Source organism: Delphinapterus leucas, chromosome 18 (genome assembly GCF_059928025.1).
Source record: "Delphinapterus leucas isolate spDelLeu-1000000601 "Yukka" chromosome 18, BTC_Dleu_Yukka2, whole genome shotgun sequence".
Taxonomy (NCBI): Eukaryota; Metazoa; Chordata; class Mammalia; order Artiodactyla; family Monodontidae; genus Delphinapterus; species Delphinapterus leucas.
Window position 1 is genome coordinate 18,462,349 of NC_143146.1, and position 20,838 is coordinate 18,483,186.

Sequence of the window (20,838 nt, forward strand, 5' to 3'; positions counted from 1 at the left end):
ATAAAAAAATCATCAATTCATCATGAACTACATTTTAATTCAACTTAAGTTCTGTCCTGATTTATTATATTTATTTTATTTAATAAGTATAGTTTTAAAAATTAATCAGCTTTGTGATTTAGTTCTGTATGTAAACAAAGCACAAATTATTTAAATAGATTGACATTAATATACTTATTTAAAAGGAATACTAGCAGAAGTTATATTTTGCATTGAACAAAAGCAATAATTTTGTTTGAAAAGCAGTGTAATCTAAAGATTTTCATTCTAATAATATACAGAATAGCTAATGCTTTATAAAAGGAAAAATAAATTAAGCTATTTTATTGTAGCAATAAGGAATTGTACAGAGGAGATGACTAAAATAAGAAAAAGATCACCTGTTTTCCAATGTGTATTGTAATTTTATAACCCATTGATTTTATTTCTGAATATATTGTTTGAATTAAGGTTGAATTCTGGTCGTAGCTGACCCTTAAACATCCAATTAATATTTCCTATTTTACTATTTATCAGACTTGTCTACCCTTCGATATATCACACTGGTGTTCTTAGGAAAATCACATGAAGTACTAGAGGAAAAAATTAGACAAATATGTTTTTAATTATATTTTTGAAAATGAATCTATCATTACCCATTTAAAAGTGACGAGACTTTGTTTTATAGACAATTTAATAAAATCTAATAATCATGTCTGTTCATACTGAAGTAAAACCATGGGTCAGAGTATTGCAGGATTTGGCAGAACCCCCAGAAAGGCATAAATTTCACTAACATTACAGACTCCCTACTCCAAGTCAATTTATATGCCCCAGAATAACCTCAGAAACAAGCTGTGAAGGTCAGAAAAAGCTAAAACCTCATTTTATACCAGAATAATATGCAAAGACAAAGAAGTAAACCTAGACAAATTTACCAGTATAATAATAATAATAGGTAAATTACATAGCAAGATTTATGTTCAGTTTCAGAAATGATACATTTACCTTGAAAGGCAGCTGTGTTTCGAGATATCAGTAACTTTAATGTAGAGCTGGATGTTTGAAGCACCTGCTGCATATCTTGGCGAGCTGTGATTTGATAACTTTCCTCCATCTTCCTGGTGCAACATGCAGGGTTTTTGGCTATGCAAACCTGAAGATCAGGCCCTGGAATACATAGAATATTTTTCATAATAATTACCTGTTCATTTAACAAACATTAGATGTTACGTATCAGACATTAATGATCAGCACTGCACATTACAGGTTCATGTTCTATATGCCCACCAGAAAAATGATACCAGTGGGTTGACACCAGCCTTAGGATACCCTGGATCCCACAGGAAGCTGTGTCAGAAACTGGCCCCATCCACCGGCAGGCAAAAAACACAAACAAAGGAAGGTTAAAAAATATGCTACTAAACAACAAATGGATCACTGAAGAAATCAAAGAAGAAATCAAAAAATACCTAGAGACAAATGAAAATAAAAACACAACAATCTAAAATCTATAGGGTGCAGCAGAAGAAGTTCTAAGAGTGAAGTTTATAGCAATACAAGCTTACTTCAGGAAAAAAAAAATCTCAAAAGCACAACCAAACCTTATACCTAAAAGAACTAGAAAAATAAGAACAATGACAAAAATAACAACAAAATATTAGTAGAAGGAAAGAAATCATAAAGCAGAAATAAATGAAAGAGAGAATTTGAAAAAACATAAAAACAGTAGAAAAGATCAATGAAACTAAGAGCTGATTCTTTGAAAAGACAGACAAAATTGATAAACCATTAGCCAGACTCATCAAAAAAGAAAGAGGGCCCAAATTAATAAAATTAGAAATGAAAAAGGAGAAGTTACAACTGACACCACAGACATACAAAGGGTCACAAGAGATTACTACAAATAATTATAGCCCAATAAAATGGGCAACCTAAAAGAAATGGATAAATTTCTAGAAATGCACAATATCCCAAGACTGAACCAGGAAGAAACAGAAAATATAAACAGTCTAACTACCAGTAATGAAACTGAATCAGTAATAAAGAAAAAAAAAAAAAAGTCCGGGACCAGATGGCTTCATAGGTGAATTCTACCAAACATTTAGAGAAGAGTTAACACCTATCTTTCTCAAACTATTCCAAAATATTGCAGAGGAAGGAAGCTTTGGAACTCATTCTACAAACACAGCATCACCCTGATACAAAAACCAGGCAAAGGTATCACAAAAAGAAAATTACAGGGCTTCCCTGGTGGCGCAGTGGTTGAGAGTCTGCCTGCCGATGCAGGGGACACGGGTTTCGTGCCCTGGTCCGGGAAGACCCACGTGCCGCGGAGCGGCTGGGCCCACAAGCCATGGCCGCTGAGCCTGTGCTCCACAACAGGAGAGGCCACAACAGTGAGAGAGGCCCACGCACCGCAAAAATAAAGAAAATTACAGGGGAATGTTACAGATGAAAATAGATGCAAAAATCCTCAACAAGGTATTAGCAAACCAAATTTTCAATATTATATTAAAAAACTCATACATCATGATCAAGTGTAATTTATCCCAGTGATGAATGGATGGTTCAATATCCCCAATCAATCAATCAATCAGTGTGATAACCACATTAACAAATTGAAGAATAAAAATTATATGATCTCAATAGATAACAGAAAAAGCTTTTGACAGAATTCAACATCCATTTATGATAAAAACACTCCAGAAAGTGGGCAGAGAGGAAACATATCTCAACATAGTAAAAGCCATATATGACAAACCCAAGCTAACATAATACTCAGTGGTGAGAAACTAAAAGCATTTCTTCTAAGATCAGGTACAAGAAAAAGATATCCACTCTTGCCACTTTTATTCAACATAGTGTTGGAACTCCTAGCCACAACAGCAGACAAGAAAAAGAAACAAAAGGAGTCCAAACTGGAAAGGAAGAAGTAAAACTGTCACTGTATGCAAATGACATGATACTATACATAGAAAATCCTCAAGACACCATCAAAAACCTACTAGAGCTCATCAATGAATTCAGTAAATTTGCAGGATACAAAATTAATATACAGAAATCTGTTGCATTTCTATACACTAACAATGAACTATCAGAAAGAGAAATTAAGGAAACAATTTCATTTACAATCACATCCAAAAGAATAAAATATCTAGGAATAAACCTACCTAAGGAGGTAAAAGACCTGTACTCAGAAAACTATAAGACACTGATGAAAGAAATTGAAGATAACATAAATATACGGAAACATATACCATGTTCACTGATTAGGAGAATTAATATTATTAAAATGACCATACTACCCAAGGCTATCTACAGATTCAGTGCAATCCGTATCAAAATACCAAGAGCATTTTTCACAGAACTAGAACACATAATTTTAAAATTTGTGTGGAAACACAGAAGTCCCTGAATAGCCAAAACAATCTTGAGAAAGAAGAACAGATCTGGAGGAATCATGCGCCCTGATTTCAAACTATACTACAAAGCTACAGTAATCAAAACAGTATCGTACTGGCACAAAAACACATACATATATCAATGGAACAGAATAGAGAGTACAGAAATGAACCCACACTTACATGGGCAATTAATTTATGACAAAGGAGGCAAGAATATACAATGGGGAAAAGACAGCCTCTTCAATAATGGTGCTGGAAAAACTGGACAGCGACACACAAAAGAATCAAACTGGCTACCCTCTCACACCATGCACAAAAATAAATTCCAAATGGGTTAAATACCTAAATATACGGCCCAAAACCATAAAGTTTCTAGAAGAAAACATAGACGGTAAGCTCTCTGATATCTATCTTAGAAATATTTTGTTGGGTATGTCTCCTCAGGCAAGGGAAACAAAAACAAAATAAATAAATGAGCCTATGCCAGATTGAAAAGCTTTTGCACAGCAGAGGAAACTATCGACAAAATGAAAAGGCCACCCACTGAACGGGAGAAGATATTTGTAACTGATATATCCAATAGGGGTTAATATCAAAAATCTTCAAAGAACCCATACAACTCAATATCAAAAAAACTAACAATGCAGTTAAAAAGTAGACAGAGGTTCTGAATAGACATTTTTATGAAGAAGACATACAGATGGTCAACAGACACATGAAAAGATGCTCAAGATCACTAATCGTCAGGGAAATGGAAATTAAAACCATAATGAGATATCACCTCACATTGTCCAAGTGGCTATTATCAGAAAGACAGCAAATAACAAGTGTTATCAAGGATGTGGAAAAAAAGAGAACCTTTGTGCATTGTTGATGAGAATGTAAATTGGTGTAGCTGCTATGGAAAACAGTATGGAAATTCCTCAAAAAATGAAAAATAGAACTACTATATAATCCAACAATCCCACCCCTGGGTATTTATTTGAAGAAAACAAAAAACACTAATTTGAAAAGATATATGCACCCCTATACTCACTGCAGCATTATTTACAATAGCTAAGATATGGAAGCAACATAAGTGCCCATCAATAAATGAATGGATAAATAATGTAATATATATATCACATGTGAGATATATATATCACATGTGATATATATATAAAGTCAGTCATGAAAAAGAATAAAATCTTGCCATTTGTGACAACATGAATGGAACTAGAGGGTATTATGCTAGGTGAAATAGGTCAAACAGTAAAAGACAAATAGTGTACGATTCCACTTATATGTGGAATCTAAAAACCAAAACAAATGAACAAACAAAACAGAAACAGAGTCATAAATACAGAAAACAAACAGGTGGTTGCCAGAGGGGAGGGGAATAGGGAGAGAAAGAAATAGGTGAGGGAGATTAAGAGGTACAAACTTCCAGTTGTAAAATAAATGAGACACAGTGTGGGGATATAGTCAATGACTACATAATATCTTTGTATGGTGACATATTGTAACTAGACTTATGGCAATTATTTTGAAATGTATTGAAATATCAGATCATTATGCTGTGTAACAGGAACTAACATAGAGTTGTACACCAATTGTACTTCAAAAACAAACAAACTCATAGAAAAAGAGATCAGATATGTACAGGGAGTTGGAAAAGGGGCAACTGGATGAAGATAGTCAAAAGGTACAAACTCCCAGTTATAAAGATAAGTAAGTACTAGAGATGTAAAGTACAATGCGATAAATATAAGTAACATCGCTGTATGTTATATATGAAAGTTAAGAGAGTAAATCCTAAGAGTCTCACCACAAGGAAAAACTTTTTTCTATTTCTTTGATTTTGTATCTACGAGAGAGGATAGATGTTCAGTAAACTTATTGTGATAACCATTTCATGAGGTATGCAAGTAAAATCATTATGCTGTATACCTTAAACTTATACAGTGTTGTATATCATTTGTATCTCAATAAAACTGGAAGAAAAAAAACTACAATGCGATACCACCTCACACCCATTAGAATTACTATGAAAAATACAGATAATAACAAGTGTTAGCGAGGATGTGGAGTTATTAGAACACTTGTATACTGCTGGTTGGAATGTGAAATGGTAAAACCACTGTGGAAAACAATATGGCAGTTACTCAAAAACCCAAAAGTAGCATTACCATAAGATCCAGCAATTCTACTTCTGTATACATACCCAAAAGAATTGAAAACAGTCTTGAAGAGATATTTGTACACCATATTCGCAGCATATTATTCACAACAGCTAAAACATGGAAGCAGCCCAAGTGTCCATGGATTGATGAATGGTAAGCAAAATATGGCATATACATACACTGGAATATTATTCAATCTTAAAAAGGAAGGAAATTCTGACTTATGCTACAGCATGGATGAACCTTGAGGACATTACACTAGGTGAAATATGCCAGTCACAAAAACACAAATATAACTCCACTCATATGAGGTTCTTAGGATCACCAAAATCATAGAGACAGAAAGTAGAATGGTGGTTAGCTGGGGCTGGGCAGAGGCGGGAGACTGGGGAGTTACTGTTTAATGGGGACAGTTTCAGTTTTGCAAGATATAAAGAGTTCTGGAGGTAGATGGTGGCAGTGGTTTGTGTAACATAAACGTAATTAGTACCACCGAACTGTGCACTTATAAAGTGGTTAAGATGGTAAATTTCATATTTTACTGCAATAAAAAAAATTAGAAACAAATCTTGCTAATATGATTAACAACTCTTATCCTAGACAGGAGCCCAGGGCAAGCCCCGTTATCCATAGCAGGTAAGCTGGAGAACAGAGAAAAAGGTATGCGGCGTGGAATAGTGCCTAAAGAGGACAACCCTGAGGGTGCACCATGGGGTGAGCTTCAGGGCATCCCAAGCCTACCCAGGTTTCAGGACAATTGTATTTACATGGCCCAATATAATACAGTTATGCCCTTATCTTAGGGTAGGAGTAACGGTTATGGTCTTTGATCTCTGCAGAGTTTCACAGCTTCCACATTAGCTCTTCACTGACCAACTGTAGATCAGCAAACATAAAATATGCAAATGTGCATGTGCGCGCGCGCGCACACACACACACACACACACACACACACACAATAGCCACCTTTCAATCTCCTTTTCCACAAAGATTCAGCCTCAGGCTTCAGTTTCTGTAAGTTAGACAAATAAACAGCAGCGTCCTTGAGCACTGCACAAAGGCTCAGACACATAAAATGTGTCACAGTAGGTAACACCTTGGCAATTATTTTTTATTTATATTGCCTAAAGTTATACAAATGCAAATTCCACTTCAAACAGTAAAACTGACTTAAAGAAAACAAAGCTATCTTCTCAGCTTTCTTCCTAAATGGAAAGACTGAGGAATTAGAGTTCAGAGAAAAACAATGATAGAGACTGCGGAAGAGAACCAATGAATAAATATTAAAAGATATAAACGTATTTGCTACAGGAAAGACTGCTAGGGAATAAAAATAATGATAATAGTAACAACAACAACAATAATAGATCACTGCAAATATCTCTCCAGAATTTAAATACCTAACATCACTTTGCGAGATCACATTCTTTTTCTTTTTTCTTAACTGTTCAACTAAATTTTTTGTTTTTACATCTTTATTGGAGTATAATTGCTTTACAATGGTGTGTTAGTTTCTGCTGTATAACAAAGTGAATCAGTTATACTTATACATATGTTTCCATATCTCTTCCCTCTTGCGTCTCCCTCCCTCCCACCCTCCCTATCCCACCCCTCTAGGTGGTCACAAAGCACCGAGATGATCTCCCTGTGCTATGCGGCTGCTTCCCACTAGCTATCTATTTTACGTTTGGTAGTGTATATATGTCCATGCCACTCTCTCACTTTGTCACAGCTTACCCTTCCCCCTCCCCATATCCTCAAGTCCATCCTCTAGTAGGTCTGTGTCTTTATTCCAGCCTTACCCCTAGGTTCTTCATGACATTTTTTTTTCTTAAATTCCATATATATGTGTTAGCATACGGTATTTGTCTTTCTCTTTCTGACTTACTTCACTCTGTATGACAGACTCTAGGTCCATCCATCTCATTACAAATAGCTCAATTTCGTTTCCTTTTATGGCTGAGTAATATTCCATTGTATATATGTGCCACATCTTCTTTATCCATTCATCCGATGATGGACACTTAGGTTGTTTCCATCTCCGGATTATTGTAAATAGAGCTGCAATGAACATTTTGGTACATGACTCTTCTTGATTTATGGTTTTCTCAGGGTATGTGACCAGTAGTGGGATTGCTGGGTCATATGGTAGTTCTATTTGTAGTTTTTTAAGGAACCTCCATACTGTTCTCCATAGTGGCTGTACCAATTCACATTCCCACCAGCAGTGCAAGAGTGCTCCCTTTTCTCCACACCCTCTCCAGCATTTATTCTTTCTAGATTTTTTGATGATGGCCTTTCTGACTGGTGTGAGATGATATCTCATTGTAGTTTTGATTTGCATTTCTCTAATGATTAATGATGTTGAGCACTCTTTCATGTGTTTGTTGGCAATCTGTATATTTTCTTTGGAGAAATGTCTATTTAGGTCTTCTGCCCATTTTTGGATTGGGTTGTTTGTTTTTTTGTTATTAAGCTGCATGAGCTGCTTGTAAATTTTGGAGATTAATCCTTTGTCATTTGCTTCATTTGCAAATATTTTCTCCCATTCTGAGGGTTGTCTTTTGGTCTTGTTAATGGTTTCCTTTGCTGTGCAAAAGCTTTGAAGTTTCATTAGGTCCCATTTGTTTATTTTTATTTCCATTTCTCTAGGAGGTGGGTCAAAAAGGATCTTGCTGTATTTATGTCATAGAGTGTTCTGCCTATGTTTTCCTCTAAGAGTTTGATAGTTTCTGGCCTTACGTTTAGGTCTTTAATCCATTTTGAGTTTATTTCTGTGTATGGTGTTAGGGAGTGATCTAATCTCATACTTTTACATGTACCTGTCCAGATTTCCCAGCACCACTTACTGAAGAGGCTGTCCTTTCTCCACTGTACATTCCTGCCTCCTTTATCAAAGATAAGGTGACCATATGTGCGTGGGTTTATCTCTGGGCTTTCTATCCTGTTCCATTGGTCTTTCTGTTTGTGTGCCAGTACTATACTGTCTTGATTACTGTAGCTTGGTAGTATAGTCTGAAGTCAGGAAGCCCGATTCCTCCAGCTCCATTTTTCATTCTCAAGATTGCTTTGCCTATTCGGGGTCTTTTGTGTTTCCATACAAATTTTGAAATTTTTTGTTCTAGTTCTGTGAAAAATGCCAGTGGTAGTTTGATAGGGATTGCATTGAATCTGTAGATTGCTTTGGGTAGTAGAGTCATTTTCACAATGTTGATTCTTCCAATCCAAGAACAAGGTATACCCCTCCATCTGTTTGTATCATCTTTAATTTCTTTCATCAGTGTCTTATAGTTTTCTGCATACAGGTCTTTTGTCTCCTTAGGTAGGTTTATTCCTACCTAGATATTTTATTCTTTTTGTTGCAGTGGTAAATGGGAGTGTTTTCTTGATTTCACTTTCAGATTTTTCATCATTAGTGTATAGGAATGACAGAGATTTCTGTGCATTAAGTCTGTATCCTGCTACTTTACCAAATTCATTGATTAGCTCTAGTAGTTTTCTGGTAGCATCTTTTGGATTCTCTATGTATAGTATCATGTCATATGCAAACAGTGACAGCTTTACTTCTTCTTTTCCAATTTGGATTCCTTTTATTTCCTTTTCTTCTCTGATTGCTGTGGCTAAAACTTCCAAAACTATGTTGAATAAGAGTGGTGAGAGTGGGCAACCTTGTCTTGTTCCTGATCTTAGTGGAAATGCTTTCAGTTTTTCACCATTGAGGATGATGTTGGCTGTGGGTTTGTCATATATGGCCTTTATTATGTTGAGGAAAGTTCCCTCTATGCCTACTTTCTGCAGGGTTTTTATCATAAATGAGTGTTGAATTTTGTCGAAAGCTTTTCCTGCATCTATTGAGATGACCATATGGTTTTTCTCCTTCAATTTTTTAATATGGTGTATCACATTGATTGATTTGCATATATTGAAGAATCCTTGCATTCCTAGAATAAACCCCGCTTGATCATGGTGTTTGATCCTTTTAATGTGCTGTTGGATTCTGTTTGCTAGTATTTTGTTGAGGATTTTTGCATCTATGTTCATCAGTGATATTGGCCTGTAGTTTTCTTTCTTTGTGACATCCTTGTCTGGTTTTGGTATCAAGGTGATGGTGGCCTCGTAGAATGAGTTTGGGAGTGTTCCTCCCTCTGCTATATTTTGGAAGAGTTTGAGAAGGATAGGTGTTAGCTCTTCTGTAAATGCTTGATAGAATTGGCCTGTGAAGCCATCTGGTCCTGGGCTTTTGTTTGTTGGAAGATTTTTAATCACAGTTTCAATTTCAGTGCTTGTGATTGGTCTGTTCATATTTTCTATTTCTTCCTGATTCAGTCTTGGCAGTTGTGCATTTCTAAGAATTTGTCCATTTCTTCCAGGTTGTCCATTTTATTGGCATAGAGTTGCTTGTAGCAATCTCTCATGATCTTTTGTATTTCTGCAGTGTCAGTTGTTACTTCTCCTTTTTCATTTCTAATTCTATTGATTTGAGTCTTCTCCCTTTTTTTCTTGATGAGTCTGGCTAATGGTTTATCAATTTTGTTTATGTTCTCAAAGAACCACCTTTATTTTTATTGATCTTTGCTATCATTTCCTTCATTTCTTTTTCATTTATTTCTGATCTGTAGATCACATTCTTAAACGTGGCCCAAGAAGGCCCCAAGTTGGACCACTTCTTCTTTCCCTCCTGCTCTAGCCTCATCTCAAGTAACATCAGCCACTGTACTCTTCCCTTCACACACCAGCCTTCTTTTATTTCCTCATATTCACCAAGTGCCCTCTTTGCACAGAGCCATTCTGCACGCTTTTCCCTCTGTCTTAGACAGTCTTGCGGCAAACACACACCTTCCCTGACTTCATTCCCATCTATTTTTCTTTAGGTCTTAATTATGTCTTCCCACAGGAACTTTCCTTAACCCCACCGACAGCTCCAGTCCCTACTCTATGCCTTTGGACTGCCCCTCATTCCTCTTCATTGCACTTATCATCATAAGAAAGCAAAGCCAAATGGACCCCAAACAGATACTACATGGTAACAAGATATATTTTTAAAATATTTCAAAGCCTGGCTTCAAAGAACATGGCATAACTGAGCATGCTTATGAAACAACAAGAGTACGCAACCCAAGCTCAGGAGCAGCAGTCGTGTTTCTGATCAGTAAAACCAAACTCTGTGAGAATGAAAGTGCTAAAAACAAAATGAAATTAAAAATAAAACAGCAGGCTCCTTGCTGAAGGGGCCCTCGACCAGAATTGTGTGGGCTTTTCTTAATTGCCTACCCAGAAGCAGCAGTACTGGTTACTACGTTTTCCTTTCTGTCCCTGTTAACAGCCATCTACCTGCTTGTGTACTTTTGTTAATATGTTAAAACAGGAAAATTGGGAGGCATTCTGGAAAGATGGTGAAAGTGGCAGCATATTTTCACGATCTCCAAATCCCCACATGGACCAGACAGAACTTGAAACCAATTCCAAAAAATACAACAAAACTGGGTGACGTAATATCCCCACAACCTTCAAAATATATGTGGAGTGGGGAAAAAACAGCAACAGCCACAGATCTTCACAGTATCAGGGTCTGGGCAGAAGAGAGAAAAATGAAAGAGAGGGATAATGTCTGAAGGACCTAAGGACAGATGAAGCCCCAAAAAGCCAATCAGAATTCACAAGAAAGCACAGTGGACCAATCTGTGAACAGCAGCTGAAATGGAGAGTTTTGCCCTCTCGATCACTGGATGTGTGCAAAGAAGCCAAGATTAAAATGAATGAATTAGCAGGAGCAATCCAGACCCCTATGAACTCTCCAAAGAGATCCAGCAGGCTCCTTTCCAAGGAAGAACCCCACACAGAAGAGAAACGTCTGGAAGCGGAATGAAAATTCAACAGAAGAAGGAGTTAAGAGACGTACACAGAGAAGGTCCAGACCAAAGTGGGAAGGGAAATAAATCCAGGAAATTTCAGAAAACAAGCAGCCATACTTTTAAACACTACATAAAACCAACAGAAGAAGAAACTCTGTAAAGTCACAAAAACTATTCTGAAGTCTATTTCAACCTAAATTTCCAAGGAAAAACACCAACTTCATGTGAACATCAAAAAATATTGAGGTCAAATCTCACACAGAGTTATTACGATAAAAAAGGGAAAAAGGAACAGAATAACATCCCTACAGACAAAGAAATCATGCCAGAAAGACATGCCCTCCCCCACAAAAAATAAAAAATTCAACCATGCTATTTCAAAGCAAGCTAAAAGATGACATAAAACATGAAAGAACAGCACAAATCAGAGTTTTAAAAATTCAGATATGAGGTGACAGTACTCAGGAAAGAATTAAAGATGAAAGAAAAACATTCTGAAGAGAAGACTAAACTAGAAGAAACACAGGAGCCAATCACACAAAGGTAATACCTTAAAAGAAGCAGAGGGTGGAAAATAAGGAATTGTGAAAAATCAAAAAATACAAAAGGATTTGAAAGACAGTGACAAAAAAATATTGTTTATTACGTAAACCCCTGAAGAAGAAAACAGGACAAATACTAAAACCTGTATTTTATTTTATGCTGTAACTGTTGTGAGGGTGAAATGGGATAAAACAAATAAGTAATTATGGACTATTCAAATTCTGTTCTCTAATTCTATCCTGTATCCTTGAAAATCAGGATTTTTTTAGTGAAGAAGAAAAGAATACAGACATAATAAAGAAGAGGTTAAGTAAAACTCTGCAAAATAGATAGCTAGTGGGAAGAAGCCACATGGCACAGGGAGATCAGCTCAGTGCTTTGTGACCACCTAGAAGGGGTGGGATAGGGAGGGTGGGAGGGAGATGCAAGATGGAGGAGGTATGGGGATATATGTACACGTATAGCTGATTCATTTTGTTATAAAGCAGAAACTAACACGCCATTGTAAAGCAATTATACTCCAATAAAAATGTTTAAAAAAAAACCATAAAGATATCAAAAAAACCAAAAAAAACCTCTGCAAACTTGACTTAAAGTAGCAATATGAATGCACGAAGAAATTTACCTTTAAAAAAATATATTTCCTAGTTTCACTGAAAAGGCCTAGGAACAATGAATAACTGAGTGGCAAACGGTCCCCCTTGTGCCCAGATTATAATCTTGAAATACCAATACTCTCAAAAAGAAGTCAGTGCTTCTCTAAGAAATGCCTCCCTCTAGGTCTGGGGCAGGAAAGAGATAAGATGACAGACTAGCTAAGCATCTTGTCCACCAGATAGCCAAGAAGCTAGGGTCAAATAACCCTAGTTATTTGCTAATAGACTTGCTAGTAGATAGCAAATAACTACCAGGGTCATATCAAAACGGACTCAGGAATCATATTAGTCTGCCAGGGCTGCCATTACAGAAGACCACAGACTGGCGGCTTACACAACAGAAATTTATTTTATCACAGTTCTGGAGGCTGGAAGTCCAAGACCAAGGTGCTGGCAGGTTTGGTTTCTTTTGAGGCCTCTCAAATCCTTGGCTTACAGATGGCACCTTCTCTGTGTGTCCTCACGTGGCCTGCTCTTTGTACATGTGCTCTCCCCATGTCTTTCTTCTTATAAGGACACTGGTAATGTTGGATTAGGGCCCATCCTTATGACCTCATTTAACCTTAATTACCTCCCATCTCCTAAGTCATATTAGGGGCTAGGGCTTCAACTTAGGAATTTGGGGAACACAGTTTAGCCCATAGCAGAAGCCATCTTCAACTATCATACTAAGGGAAGTAAGTCAGAAAGAGAAAGACAAATACCATATGATATCACTTATATGTAGAATCTAAAATATGACACAAATGAACCTATCTATGAAACAGAAACAGAATCATGGACATAGAGGACAGACTGGTGGTTGCCAAGGGGGGAGGGGGTTGGGGGAGGGATGCAGTGGGAGGCTGGGGTCAGCAGATGTAAGCTTTTATATACAGAATGGATAAACAACAAGGTCCTACTATACTGCACAGAGAACTATATTCGATAGCCTATGATAAACCATAATGGATATTTTTAAAAGATTTTATATATATATATGTAACTGAATCACTTTTCTGTACAGCAGAAATTAACACAACATTGTAAATCAACTACTTCAATAAAAAATATTAAAACTGAAAAAAAGTCAACTTCAAAACGTTTTTGTTGGCTAAACATGGGACAATTTAAGCATCCCTAATAATAATTGCAATGGATTACAACCAATCAAATAAGCTTAAATCCAAGGGTTTTCTGTATCCATGCTTTCTCTTACAAAAAAAAAAAAAGACAACTTTTAAAATAGTACCACTGATTGATAATATACATTCTCTTTTTATTTCAAACATTTACCTCTCCCCTAGCCAACTAGCAGGATTTTTATGTTTGTAACGCATATCAGCTTTGTTGATGGCTGACATAGGAAAGGGCCTTGGTGTCAAGACATTGACATCAAGATATACTTTAAGTTCCCCAGAATGGATGCTACATGTCATAAAATACCAAATTCTCACCAGATGAAAACAGGGCCTTGGAATTCAGAGTAGTAAGGTGATACTGGTAAATTTTTCTCTTTCTGTCTTTTCTGAGTGTGTCTTCTTGCCATACATTCTGAAACTGATCATCTGTGAAATGTTATCAGGGTGAAAGGGTTTTGACTGAGTCAAGTGTACTCCTTCATCCAGGTAGAATAAAAAATACTTAAGTCCATGTATCTAGCAGGAATCATGACAATGGCATTGTATCTCCTGAGAGCTGAGTAGCATCTGTTCCCTCTCCTGGAATTTCCTTTGAAGCTTTACCTCTTCCTCACTCACATACATGTTATTTAGATGAAATGGATACACACAAAAGGATGAAAACACAGCATTTTATCCTGTCAGCACAATGACTGATTCAGAAATAGACGGCCAGTCCCAAGAAAGAAATGCAGAGATATTTGCTGAGGCCTCCAGGAAAGCAAAGCTTTCTCTTTTCTGCTGGACCTGAATTCAATTATGCAAGAATGCAAGTTTTGCAGATGCCGTAGTCATTTTCCAGCTCAGAGTAAAGCCTGGATCTACGACAGATTCTTCAGTTACCTACCTTATCAAGAAATCTAGCCAATACAACCCTAATAATATTTCCCAGGATTATGGCAGGCCAAATCATTCCACTCTCTTTTATGGTTTATTCCAGGACATCAGAAGGATGTGATACTAAATGCAGCTTCTGACAACACTCTTTTAGTGGCCATTCCAGTTCTCTGCTCCAAAATGAAATAAACTGTGTTACGTCCAAGAAATAACAAGAAGGATTCCACTTGCAACATGGCAGTGCTAGCCACAGAAAGCCACCATGAACTGGGCAAGATACAACAATCAATGACCTGAAAGCCCTAGAGAGAGAACAAAAGAAGAAGGATTCTGGACAGGTGTCAGTATTTGGAGGAAATGGGAAAGCATGAGGTTAATTTCTCATCTCTGTGGCATTTGGCCTAAAACCTGTTTAACAGTTTTAAAGCTCATTCCTTTCTAAGTTCTGCCAACCCTGACCTGAAGGGCTGCCTAACAGTTCCTGATACCACCCTGCATCTTGGTGCTTTCCTGAACATTTGCTTTGTGTAGTTAATTGATTCCATTTAATTTGCTTCTCTCCCAAGACTACAAGCTCCGATAGGATAATGAGCACCTTTGCCTTGTTTCCCAATGTATTGCATGTAACTAGCACAGTGCCTGGAACAAAAGATCTTCAGGGAAGTATTAGTCTCCCTCCCTTTCTCCTTACTTGCACATAAATATTTTGCAAGAAGCCTAAGAAAGCACTTTCACGGCTTAAAATTAATGAGATAGTTTTCCATATAGATCCAGGATGAGCGTGTTGCTGAGGACATTAAAAACTGGTTCAATAAACATTTTGAAATAGTATTTATGATGATCGAATTTACATTTTTACAAATATTCCTCAATAATGTACCACTGTAATTTAAAGATTCATCTCTTTTCTTTTCTGGAATACAGGCACTGTCCTCTAAAAGTATATATTGATATTATTCATTAAAATAAAAAAATTTTTTTTCATAAGAGTATTAAGTGTTTCAGCTATTAAGGGTTTTTTATGGTTCTGGATTCAATAAAAAATGATAATAAAATTGAATTAAACATTCAATAAATAAAATAAGTAACATTTGCTAATCTACAAATTTAAACAAATAGGGTCAACATAATACCCACTGGTAGAGCAGTAATGCTGTCCCTCGCATATAAATGGCATCATTGATCCTTCAATGGATAATGTATTCAGTTGTTTTTCTAGTCACGGTTGATGAATGTTCACACAAAATCACATATTTAAATCCTTACTTTTATAACCCATAACAAAGCAATTCTCATATGAAAGTATGTCCTGAAGCAGAGAAAAGATCTGCTAAATGGAATGCTTTCTCAAACTTGAAGTCATGAATTCGGAGTCGACACTCTGACATGTTAACCAACTCAGGAGAAAAAGCTGAAATATATATTAATACATATATCTGTTAAGAACCAGCAACAGTAGAGCCTGCTCCTTGAGGGATGGGAAAAAAAATCAATTGCAATCTCATCCCCTCAGTTTTAATGAGCCCCAAACTGTTCTATAGCCAACAATCCACACTGTTTCTCTAAATGAAGCCAGGCCCATGCAGCACGGCTCCCGCAAGCCAGGCTGAGGCTGAGATTCTGAACTATCTGGCACAAGAAACTGAGCATTACTTCTCCATTTTGAAGGATGTATTTGCATCCACAGATGTCCATGGTCTAAAGACCTTGTCGGTGGTGGGGTTAGCGGTGGGGAAGGAGAGAAAGCTCCCAACCATAAATGGAGCCCAGAGCAAAATGAATTGCCTGCCACAATTCCTGTGGAATCAGCCCACTTCACAGTAAACCCCTTTCCTCTGAGAACTGCTCTCTCAACACCTCCACAGGAGAGGTCCCTGCCAGTCTCAGGTATGTCAGGTGACCTCACATCTGTTAAAGTTTGCTGAACTGAAAGCAAATAAGTGATTGAAACAGAATCAACTGGACTGTTTCATCTGAGAATTTAGCATTGGAGCACACAGAAAGTCTAGTCTGTTTTCCATCAGGCTGTTTTAATACATAATTTAGGAGTGAGGTGTCCATGCTATTTCACCATGGAGACAAAAAATCAGAGTGTACAGAGTAGAGAAATGAAGGGAAAGCCATCAGAGTTCTCTATACTTCCTACTGTAGTTCTTTTCCTAGACCAAATTATTTCCCCTATTATGGGGTTTCATAAGATACACCTAAGGCTTATAATTAGTGTTTCTTGCAACCAAAGTACCCAAGCTAATACTCTAGTGGAGGGGTAGCAGGAAAGAATGAATTGATCGATGTTATATAGAAGGATCTCAGGAACGGTGAAACACGCTGAAAAGCCCAGGCAAAGAAACCAGGCTTAGAAATTGTGGGTGGGCAGGCAGAGTGCTTCTGGGTAGAGAATGGTGACACACTCAAAAGTGTCCCAACCCAAACACCAAGGCTACCTTTTGTGGCTAGAAATAAGTAATGTATTAAATACAACTCTTCACCAGCTCTACTACAGGGAACCCCACTGCCACCATGTTTGTTAACACACACATTAAAGGGAACTGTGTCACCCAGATACTTGTGAATAAAAATAAACAAAAGGGCTTACCTGGTGGCGCAGTGGTTGAGAGTCCGCCTGCCGATGCAGGGGACACGGGTTCGTGCCCCGGTCCGGGAGAAGCTGATACTAAGCACATCCTCAGCTCCAATGCTGGGAGCACAGACTTGGTTCCAAGTCTCAGCTGTGTGGCTCAAAGCAAACTGCTGGGCTTTGGACAAGCTACAGGCAGAACTTGTTTTAATGCACTTTGCAGATACTGTGTTTTTTTTACAAATTGAAGGTTTGTGGCCACCCTGCGTTGAGCAAGCCTTTCTGCACCATTTTTCCAACAGCATTTGCTCCCTTCCTGTCTCTGTGTCACATTTTGGTAATGCTTGCATATTTCAAACTTTATCATTATGATTATATTTGTCATGGTGATCTGTGATCAGTGATCTTTGATGTTACTTTTGCAAAAAGATTACAACTCGCTCAGATGATGATGAGCATTTTTTTAGCAATAAAATATTTTTTAAGTTAAATTTTAAAAAAAAGCACACGGACTCTCAACGTGCCGCGGAGCGGCGGGGCCCGTGAGCCATGGCGCTGAGCCTGCGCGTCCGGAGCCTGTGCTCCACAACGGGAGAGGCCACACAGTGAGAAGCCCGCGTACCGCAAAAAAAAAAAGGGGGATAACATGGTAGAGATAATAAGTTACACAAGTAGAGCTCCACATGGCAACATGGATGAATTTTAAAAGAATCTTTAAATGGCAAATGTAAGAAACAAAATGACATCTTTGGCACGGTGACATTTAGTAAGTTTAAATTATATATATGTTACACTACTGATATTTTTAAAGATATGTACATATGAGGAAATACATCAAACAAGAGTGGTTTAGGCAAGCAGAGGGGAGTATGGGGTACAGAAAAGATGAATGGGTTGGAGAGAAAGGGATATTATCAAATAAGTTGAGAAAGTTCTTGCACAGGCTGCTAATAAATGTGCCACAAACTGAGAAGTATAATAATTCTACACTTGATTGCCTCAAAGAAAACAGAGTAATAACAAAACATGACTTTATATTAAACTTTACATTTATTTTTAAATAAAAACGAACAGTCTTAAGACTGTAGAGCAGATATACATACAAATGAATAGTGGCAAGGAACACCAGCTAATACCCTCAATTCAATCCCAACCTGCTAGAATGCATCTGCTCTAAGAAATGTTTTCCCCAAGTTTTCCATATCTCTCAGTCCTACCGAGTAAAAAAGACACTTTGTTTTCTACTGAGGATCATTTCATCAGCATCAATCTCTGACCCTGTTCCTCTGGGGAAGATTTTTTCAGAAGCAACAGAATAAACTTCCAAGCCATAATTCCATTTGAAACCCAAGCAAACACAAATACCTGCTAAATTAAAGAGCAAATGGCTTTAGATCCTTCTACCTCCACAACTTCGAATATTTCTAAATCCAAACCCATCTTCACTTCTCATCTCAGAAAAAGGTATGTCTCTTCTCCCATTGAAGTTGGATCCAATGTGCATAATCTAACCCCTCCTGTTTTAGTCAGAGTTCTCCAGAGAACAGAACCAATAGGATACACTTGTACCTTTATGAATAAGATTTATTATAAGGAATTGGATCACATAATTATGGAAGCTGAGAAGTCCCACAATCTGATGTCTGTAAGCTAGAGACCTAGGAAAACCAGTGCTGTAAATTCCAGTCCAAGTCCGAAGGCCTGAGAACCAGGGGTATCAATGGTGTAAGTTCCAGTTCCAGGACTGCTTGAACAGTCAGGCAGAGAGAAAGAGAGAAAGAGAGAAAGAGAGAGAGAGAGAGAAACAGAGAGAGAGAGCGAATCCAGCCTCCCTCTGCCTTTTTGTTCTGTTCAGGCCCTCAGTGAGTTGGAAGATGCCCATCCACACTGGGGAGGGCCTGCTGCTTCACTCATTCCACCAATTCAGGTGCTAACCTCTTTATCTGAAACATGATCACAGACACACCCAGAAATGTTTAACCAGCTATCTGGGCAATCCGTGGTGCAATCAACTTGACACATAAAATTAACCATTACATTTCCTATAATTTTAGGCACTTCATTCATCTCATTATTTCCTCTTGCTCCTTTAGGATTTCCTGCTTCTATCTTTCTCCTAGCTACTTTCTTACAGCAAATTCCCTAAATTATGTAGTTCCTCTAATTTACACTCTTTCATGTCATCTTTTATACTGTTGCCAGGATGAACAACCTAACGCAAGAATATCACTGTGCTACCCAGCTTAAACTTCCTGCATGTGTGGACTTCCCTGGTGGTGCAGTGGTTGAGAATCCGCCTGCCAATGCAGGGGACACGGGTTCGTGCCCAGTCCGGGAAGATCCCACATGCCGCGAGCCATGGCCGCTGAGCCTGCGCGTCCGGAGCCTGTGCTCCGCAACGGGAGAGGCCACAACAGTGAGAGGCCCGCGTACCGCAAAAAAAAAAAAAAAAAAAAAAAAAGATCATTGATAGGGAGAAGGCAAACTGCTTTATGAAAATGAAGATTACCAAACTGGTTGAATCAGAATGTCTAGGGGAATGACTAGATCTTTATTTCTAAGGGACACTACAGGTTCTTGTCTTGCATACTAACATTTGAGAGACATTGATCTCTGCCTCACCATCCACTTTGCCTCATCTCACACCATCAACTCCACTACCTTTGAGCATAGAATGTTGTTCCATCATTTCCAGGCCTTTATACCATTTCTGCCCCAGGCTAGGATGCCCTTGACCCCTCTCTTCCTTTATTCTTTCTACTGAACACTTTCTCATCTTTCCAAATTCAGTTCAAACTTTTCTGAGGGCCCCTATTAGGATTACCCAATCCCTACTTTGAACTCTATCAGCTCTATCCAAAACACTATCTTAGTACGTAAAATATTTTTATTCTACATTTTCTTCCCTCCTAAAAACCATCAGCTTCTTGAGGAAAAGGACCTTGTAATTTCTCCTTTATCTGATAAACTACTAATTACTGTTTGTCAAAGAAGAGAAGAGAAGAGAAAGGAATGGAGGAAGGGAGGAAGGAAAGAAGGACTGGTTATTCTACACTAGTCTATGAGTTGTCTTGAAGAGTAATAAAAATTTTTTTTATTAAAATAGTGCTCATAAACTAGATGCTTTTTAAATATACTATAGATAGGACAGGATTTTTTTCTAAAACAAACTCAAAATTGGTAAGGCACATGAAAAAATGTGCCTTAAAAATCTTTATGTTCGGGCTTCCCTGGTGGCGCAGTGGTTGAGAGTCTGCCTGCCAATGCAGGGGACACAGGTTCGAGCCCTGGTCTGGGAAGATCCTACATGCCCCGGAGCGGCTAGGTCCGTGAGCCACAACTACTGAGCCTGCGCGTCTGGAGCCTGTGCTCCGCAACGGGAGAGGCCGCGACAGTGAGAGGCCCGCGCACTGCGATGAAGAGTGGCCCCCACTCTCCGCAAGTAGAGAAAGCCCTCGCACAGAAACGAAGACCCAGCACAGCCAAAAATAAATAAATTAATTAATTATTTTTTAAAAAAGAGGCCTCTAAAAAAAAAAAATCTTTATGTTCAAACAAACATTTATTCCTTCAGAACAACTTAAAATTTAGCCTTAACCAAAAAAAAAATTGCCTTTGAATTTTTTGAATTTAGAAAGAAGAAAAGTAAGGAACAAAAAGTTCT

At 37.7% G+C, this 20,838-nt stretch overlaps 1 protein-coding gene across 1 annotated transcript in view; it reads right to left on the reverse strand.

Moving 5' to 3' along the window:
- Positions 1-20,838, reverse strand: part of GPC5 (glypican 5) — a 639,840-nt gene that overhangs the window by 598,304 nt on the left and 20,698 nt on the right. Inside the window, exon 2 of the mRNA XM_022576945.3 lies at positions 988-1,149. Coding sequence (XP_022432653.2) covers positions 988-1,149 — 162 coding nt within the window. The remainder of the gene's footprint in view (positions 1-987; positions 1,150-20,838) is intronic.